Source organism: Sylvia atricapilla, chromosome 1, assembly GCF_009819655.1.
Source record: "Sylvia atricapilla isolate bSylAtr1 chromosome 1, bSylAtr1.pri, whole genome shotgun sequence".
Taxonomy (NCBI): Eukaryota; Metazoa; Chordata; class Aves; order Passeriformes; family Sylviidae; genus Sylvia; species Sylvia atricapilla.
The window spans coordinates 21,726,393-21,734,625 of NC_089140.1; the positions used below are offsets into that span (position 1 = coordinate 21,726,393).

The 8,233-nt window shown below is 39.4% G+C and overlaps 1 protein-coding gene across 1 annotated transcript; it reads right to left on the bottom strand.

Moving 5' to 3' along the window:
• Window positions 1-1,588: 1,588 nt before the first annotated feature.
• STEAP4 (STEAP4 metalloreductase) lies at window positions 1,589-6,926 on the bottom strand. Its single transcript, XM_066317061.1, has 4 exons — window positions 6,471-6,926; window positions 4,577-5,104; window positions 3,860-4,024; window positions 1,589-2,858 (listed from the first exon to the last, which is right to left on the bottom strand). The coding sequence occupies exons 1-4, from the start codon at window positions 6,924-6,926 to the stop codon at window positions 2,589-2,591; spliced, it is 1,419 nt and encodes a 472-aa protein (XP_066173158.1). The 3' UTR covers window positions 1,589-2,588.
• Between the last annotated feature and the right edge of the window lie 1,307 nt (window positions 6,927-8,233).

The following is an 8,233-nucleotide window of genomic DNA, read 5'->3' on the forward strand; positions in this document are numbered from 1 at the left end:
TGTTTTCCCTTGACAAAACAACGTGATATCCATCCCCAAAGAAGTTCCTTTGTCTTGCCTGCAGAAGGACAGTCCTGTGGGTGTTTGACACTATGGATTCGCTGTGAGTGAGTGTACAAAGCTGCATTCAGTCAGGCCACGGTTACTTTGTGCTAGTTCCTGGTGAGGGTAAAGGAGACTTGGTTTGGCTTCTTTTAACACAAGGTGTTCAGAAAACACAGAGGAGCCTGTTATCTGGGAGGAAAAGACGCAGAGCACTTGCACTGTTTGTATTTCATAAAGCACAGCTTTTAAATGGGACTTGCCATGGCTGTCGGAGTTTAAACTCCAGGCTACCGGCTCAGCTGTGAGAGAGGAAGGGCAGTTTTAAATCTGTGTTGGGAGAGAGGCAGAAACCCCGAGAATAAATCCTTTATAAAGTAACATCAAAACCCAGTATGTGTCAGTGCTTTGAAACTGTTGCTACTGATAATAATATAAATCTGGAGTAACTGTCACTGAGACTAGAATCTACCACCAAAATGGCAAATCTAGAGGATATTTGCTCAGACTGCTGCTACTTGTTTTCTGCTCTTGTATGTCCCTTTGTACTCATGCAAACACAATCTCTCTCTCTCTTGTCCTGTCTTGTTTTCCTCCTCTCTCTGCTACTTCCATCTCTCCTCCAGGGAGCTGTAAAGAAGTATTACAGGCATCCTCACAACAGTGTTATCACTTGGGGCTGTTGAGCCTATACCTGATCCCTTCTGCAATAAATGATTCTGTGAAAAATCACTGAAGGAAGCCTGAAGTGTAGTACTACTCCATCATGGCACAGGTCAAGAAGAAATTCTATAAAGACTTACGTCAACACGTGCATATCAATTTAGGACAAGTATAACTGTGCCAGTGCTGGTTAGTAAGAGTATTTGGTGCCAGAATTCTTTCTAAGAAATCTGTCTCTGTCAATTGCTGATATCCCAGACTACTTTACCATTCTTTTGGGCATAAAGAACAGATTCTAGGACAGAGGATTACATGAAGAGGGGTGTATGCCCAGAATTAAAAAAGACTCCATTGTTGAGAAATGTTTTCAGAAGTATTGTTCAGATTTTTTTTTATTTTTTATTTTTTAAAGCTGCTTGATAATGCTAGTTTGAAAGCACAGCCAGCTATACTAGGTAGCATGCTTATACTTTCATGTATGTGAGTGTTCTTTGTACAGACAAGGAGAACAGCAGAGAGGTAAAAAAATAGTAAGCAATGCTCTTCCCATAAAACCAACACATTTTGTCTTTTCTTTATTCTTCAGTCCAAAGGAGACTGTTGGATCTTCTGTTTGCAATTTAACAGAAGTCACCATCCCAGCTGGAACCTGTTTTTCCCCAACATCCTCAGCCTACTTGGATGACTAATTAAAGATCTGCTTATGTGAGCATCCCTTGGATGGGAAACAAAGATGGGGGAAGACGAGTCCAGGCAGCTGGCTGAAGACAGGGCCCCATTTTATTATTTGTTCCAAGGCTTCCCAACACCTTTGTGCAACTGAGCACACCAGCAGATGCATCTTAGCAGAAGTTCCCAAAATGATGACAGAGCTCGACAGTGTAAAAAAAAAATCTTTATTGTCTTTAAAATATGAGTGTTTTCATAGAATATCTATAATATCACATCCAATGTTATATTTTTTGAAAAATCAACAGTATTAACTTCATGAGATATGACTATGACATATAATATAACCCCTCAAATAAAAGGATTTTCCTTCCGTTTCTTTTCTTACAACTCACTGTTTACACAAAAAAATCACAGATCATTTTTTTTGCCCATACTTGAAAAGCTGAGTAATCACTTCTCACATCTCTGCCATTTTGATCTCTACTCCTTCCCCTTGTCCCTGAATTTCAGGTACAGCAGCACAAGCAAAGATTCAGCAGTCCTTGACCCACACACTTTGAACATCAGTGTTCCTGTACACAAACCAAACAAATCTAACTCGACTATCTCTAAGGCATCAACATAGCTCTCCTTGGATCAGCTATTAATGGAGGATAAACAGTGTTAGGAGGTGAAGCTCTGTTCCTTAACTAGGATCCGTCATGCACCTGTTCTGTTGGTGCTGGTGGCTTCTGGGGTTAGAAACAGGGAAATGTGTGGAATCTCATGCAGGTGTGCATATGCGTCTCTGTGGATGTGTGTAGGTGCATGTAGAGCTGCTCCTGATGGGCAGGGTAAGAAAGAGGAGCAAGCACTGTCTAACATCAAAGTTTCTGTGGTTCTGCCCAGCTCTGGAAGAGTTTGGAACAACAGAGGAGGGACATGGAACACTACCTACTTCTCACATACACTTCTTAGGATGGAGAGTAAATAGGCAAGGGGAAATAGGGAAATAAAGCAAGAGAGCATCTGCACCTGTGTGAAAACATGCCTGGGGTACAGAAACTTGATGGCCTCATTTCTATTTAAAACTTGTCATTGGGGTGGCTTTGTTTTATACAGAGCCAGGCCAAGTTTTCACTTTTTCTCTCCTTTTCCAGATAGAGTAGGCTTTAAGAATTCATTTTGATATGCCCTCATAATATATTTTAAAATAATACAGTTTGGTCTAATTATACAGCAGACCTGTTGATAACATCATTTGACTGTTTTGAGTATTTGGGATTTCTCTCCCAGCCCTGCCGGATTCTTGTGAGAGGTTTGTCTACACAAGGAAATACCAGCACAAATTTGACAACGAGTACAGCACATGGAACAATGAGGGAGAGGATGTAGATATTTGGAAGATACCATTTGTATGCTGATGGGCTCAGGAACCATTTTCCACCATAAACCAGTGTGTGTGCAGTGCAGAAAATCAGTGCCAGGTATCCCAGTTTGGACTAAAGGACAAGGAAGGAAAAAAAAAGGAAAGAAATGGAGGTTAAAACAGTAAATTAAACCAGAACAAATGCACATTTAGTGACACAGTAAGATTTGTGGCATGTGCCAACTTGGGGACTGGTGAAATGGAACTGTTTTACGTAGCATAAAGTCTCTTATTATTTTTAAAAAATCAATTAAAATGGATACAGATTAAATAGCTTATTTTTTCTCCATCAATAACCCTTATAATATTTCCTTGCTCACATGTACTGCCTAGTGGCTGTCATATTTGTGAAAAAGCAGAGAAAACACTGACATTCGGTGGGAAGATCCAAGATTTTTTTATGCTCTAGTGCTGATCCATCCAGAAGTATCATACTGTGCAAGTTTTTTGCCTTGATAAAACATTCATTGATAGTAATTTCCCCTTCTCTTGCCTCCCCTCCCCTCCAGCCCAGCTCCTGCAGAGGCACAGCAGCTTGCACCAAACTTCCTCCAAATGGAGAGCTGAGATTATAGTGTTACCAAGGGCAGCCTGTTTATAGTCACAGCAGTTTTTACAGTCTGCAGAAATTGCAGATTCTCTTTAGATGCTTGGCATTCAGAAGATTTGAATTATATAGTAATTTTCAGATCCATTTTAACTGAATTATCTTGTGAACCAAAAAATTTAGCCCAATAAAATGGCTATATTATATTGTGACTTAGTACAATTGTGTAATCTGATGTCAAAGTCAGCTTTCTGTTTTCCATTTGGAAGCTCACATCTTCCCAGCTTTCTCTTGTTACTACAGGAATCGCAGTTGTACCATAAGCAGCCATCAGAGAAGTTGTGGGTTTTTAGAGCTCTATGGCCATGTAGATGTTTTTTCACTGTGTGATGGTGGATAATTCACAGATCACATTTGGAGATACTAACGGAGGAAATCCATAAGTCTCTAGTAAACCTGCCCATGGGCACTGTTGATAAGGGAAGGAGGTTTTTTTTTAGAAAGTTTTTTAGAGGTGGTGTTCTTACCTGAACAAATCGAAATTCTCGCCAGTTGACATTGTTGCTGACTGAAGGCAAGGAAGTTATTCCCAGAAGAACAAATAAAAAATATCCTAAAATTCCCAAAGCCAAATAAGAGTCACTAAGCCAGGCATTAGTGTGGTCGAGTGGTTCTGTTTTATTGTTCAGTGCCTGAAGAAAAGAAGACCAGGTGTATTTTAGTGATAGCAGTTTTAGTACCAAGAAGTAGAAAAAGTTTCCTTACATGTAAGTAGGAGATGAATGTTACACATTAACTCTCTGATCATCAAAGATTTACTTTGAATGCCTGCTCAAAATCAGGAGAGGAATTATGTTACATATCGGTTCCATGTAACTGTAATTGAGGTACATATTTTACTCTTCTGTAGAACTGTTGAAGAGAGATATGTGATCCTTTATTAAGTAAGATCAGAAAGTCATAATATATTCTATTCTTGAAGGTATACAAAGAAATTGTGTTTACATTTTCCCTGATTATCTTATTAATATGCCAACAATCTAAGAGGAAGACAGGGGCCAGAAATCCCCTCATAGCACAACATAATATCAACAAAATGTAGCTATATTGGTGTTTAAAAGAAACACAAGCTAGGAATATTACTCTATTTTAAAGAAGATTGGACTGTCCACATGGATAGATAGATGGTAGTATTTTAACAGGGCCAGAAGAAAGGAAAACTTAGAGCAGGGGACAAAACTTACCTGGGAGATGATTCGTTTGCTGGTTCTCCAACTTGCGAAGGCACGCAGTGGAGTAACGAGAGTGAACACAACATGCAGGGAAGCAAATGCCAAGGCTATTAGTCCAAGTTGTTTCCTACACAGCATCCATTTGTCCAGCCAGTCTGGAAAACGGCGGTATTTAGTACCTCTGTATAACTGAATAATTGCAGCAAATATGCCAGGAAGATAAACCAAGGCAAGAAGGATGAGTGCCACTACAGGGCAGACGCGATTTGGAATGGTAATTGCAATAAAAAATGAAAAGTTATTGTTTTCATAAATATAGGTATAAACTATATCAAGAACCACACAGTACAAGAAGAAGAATGCAGCTAGGCCAAGGGACAAAAATATGGGAAACTTCCACATTGGAAAGAGTTGCAGAGGGTAGTTTTCTATTTCCTGAGCAGCCAAGAGGGATCCCTTATCTAGTGGAGTGAGACCCAGTGCGCGAACAATATTCATGACCATTTGTTTAGCTTCCACATCATCTCCACAGACAAACACCTGCAGACAAAACCAAAAAGAAGTTCATTTTTTACAGATTTTTGTGACTTTGTCTACTGCCATCCTGCCTGGATATGGACAGTAAGCATAAGTTTCCTAGGCTGCTTCTTTGCTTCCTTGGCTTACTGCTAACCTTAATTAATATAGGCAAAAAAATAACCTACAAGTACTTCTGGCAAACAAGTCAAAGAACTTTGAATATGATTCTTTACTTTAGGGAAAAAGATTGTTTCAAGTGGCAAAATTTTATATCTGGAAAGAACAATGTGTAACAGGCTTAGTATATGTCTTTGACTAGAAGACTTGACATACTTTTCTGAAGATCTGCGAGTAGTTGGTAAGCACAGGATTTTATAGGACTAAATTGAAGCAGAATTTTCAATAGCAGTAAGTAAGAGCAAAATTTTCAGTTGCTGCTATAGTGGTCCATAAATACTCTGGGGAAGTCTTTAGAGGTCTTTAAAACATGATTTCCCTGTCACAAAAGTAAATATCAGTTCTTTCCAGGTCTAGTCAAATAGTGAAGAAGTAATCTTTTCTGTGAGTGTCTAAGACAATAATCCCCTTGGAACTAGGAGAAAGGGGGCAATTTCTGCTCGTGTTGAGACGGGGAAGGCCTATAGAACCTAGGCTTGGAAGTCCATGGGTCTCTAGCCAAAACCATTTATCTGGCAGTGGAGAGCAAAGTTAGCAATAGTTTGAGTAGCTGGAGATGATGTCATGTGTTGTACAAGACCTGTCCTTTGAAGTGGCAGAAAACAGGGCCATAATAAATGATTTGTCTTCAAGTAAATCTGCTTTGTTGCTTTCTATGGCCAACTCTGTGCTTGCTGGCCTGTGGTTGAGGAGCTGGTTATAACAGTTTGCACACATTGATGTTGTGTTAAACTTAGGTGGTGATGATTTAAAAAACTTTAGTGACTTATTCACCTTTCAGCATGCTTCTTTCACCCATACTCATTGCCCCATCATACCCCTTGACTCCCTTGTTTTGCTTTCTTCTATTTATTCTTGCTTTGAAAATTCCCCCTATATCATTTCTGTTTAACTTTACAATTATGATGAACAATTGATGTAACCCTCCTGATTTGTTGTCTCTCTTGTAGCTTTGCTGTCTTTCTTCTCTTGCTTCTCCAATGTCTCTAAACACCTGAGTTCAGAGGCAAGCTGTTTATATTCCTCATCATGCTGTATTAAAAATCCAAAGTAAATTTTAGCTCATGTTTAGTATGAAATGGGAGATTACAGTGAAAATACCATCTAATCTCTGCCTAATTCCAGTGTCCCAGGTGTGTTTGGTGCAGCTGATAAGAAGCCATGGGATGTGTAACCCTGTGCAGAGGAAATCTCTGTTGCTCAGCCTTACCTGCCGGCTTGCGTCCAGCGTGCCCGACTGCAAGGCCCAGGCTGACACGGTGTTAAAGGATTTCACAACCTTACTGCCAGGCAGCAGCTGAGCCAGGTACTCTGCATTGGATTCAGGATACTGGTTTAATTTCAAGTTGTTGCTTATGTCCACCAAGACTTTTCCACGGAGAACTTCTGCTAGTGGTGTAAGGAAGTTGTAATGCTGCCTCTGGATTGCTATAATGATGATGGCAGCTTTCTGAGCTGCCTCTGCATGGCCCAACACCTCTGCATCCTTGGGAATCAGGTTGGATATCTGGGTGCTTCGGCTTCCATACACCACGGGGTAGCCAGACTGAAGCAACTTATGCCCCAGAGCTCGTCCAAAATCTCCAGTTCCAAATATGCACACTGTCTCTCTCTTGTTAGGAGTGTTAGGAGCCAAAGCCATTACGTCAGAAGAATTTTTGTTCATCTGTTAAAAAAAACCAACAAGTTATCAGACTGAACCAAGCAAAACATCAATCTCTTGAAAATAAAAGGTTTGTATTTACTCTGGGTGTACAAAATAGATGTCTTATCCTTTTCTTGTCCTTTAATATGATTCCTGCACACTCTTCTCAAGACACACTCTCAGAAGATTTATGTACAATTTTTAAAAAAAAGTTCTGAATATTCAGTCATCTATCTCTTACAGCACTCTCCATCCATTTTATAGATTTTAACATCTAGCTGAACTGTTTCAGTTTTCCTCTCTCAAAGAGAAAATAGGAGGAAAAGACACAGGAGCACAGAGAGCAAGGGTAGCACACTTTTCAGAGTAATTGCTGCTTACTTATGCTATAGAAAAGCATTGAGGAGGAGTCTCTTTCTAATCAGATTAGAACCTGGAAGGTCTTTTTCAAAATACTTTGTGAAGGGTTACTATAAAAGGTAGCTATAAACCTATCTGTTGCTCTCAGTATTTCCTTAATGCAAGTAGTCAGTGCCAGTTTGTTTTATTATTGTTCTTCAATTTCCTGAAGAATGTTCCATGAAGCATTTGGACTGTGGACTTGAATATTTCATGTTGAAAATAGATTTTTGATATTTATATATTACTCATAATAAAATTCTCTTTGAGGTTTTATCTCTCTTCCTTTATCACTGTACCTGGCAACTTCAAAGTCTTTAATGTATTATCCATGCAATCGCAGTGTGTTCACTCTGTACTTGCAGAGTGAGACCCATGATACAAATACAGAATCAAAAAGGTCTGATCCATAGGTCTGGCATTGGGAAGAGTGCTGTTCTACCTTAACAAAAGGTGAACTGAGAGTAGAAAACCTAAGACATCCAAGATGAGACCCTGGTCTCAGGGTCTGTCCATCAGGCAGACCTGTCTGACCCATCTCTTGGCCTGTCCATCAATTTGGTACTTAGAGCAGCAATTTAATTTGCAGGAGCCCCAGTTCAAGTCTTTTACTGCCTCATAGCTAAAGGTCCTAATTAGTGCCGTGGGAATAACAGGTTATAAAATTTGTGGGAAAGAAATACATGAAATGCTTAGCTAGAACCAAAACAACTTTGCTCTTGTTTATGAACCTTTTGCTTTCATTCTTCTGTGAAGCACCATTCAGAGTGCTACGATTTATACACACTGCCTTTTAAAAACACTGAAATTATGTTCTTCACTTTCTTTTGTATTTTTCTCTAGCCAGAGCAGTTTTTGCTTTTTAAAAATCTGCATGATTTTAAATCATTTGACCCCAAACTTGCATTTGTTTGGTGAATGAAAAAAAA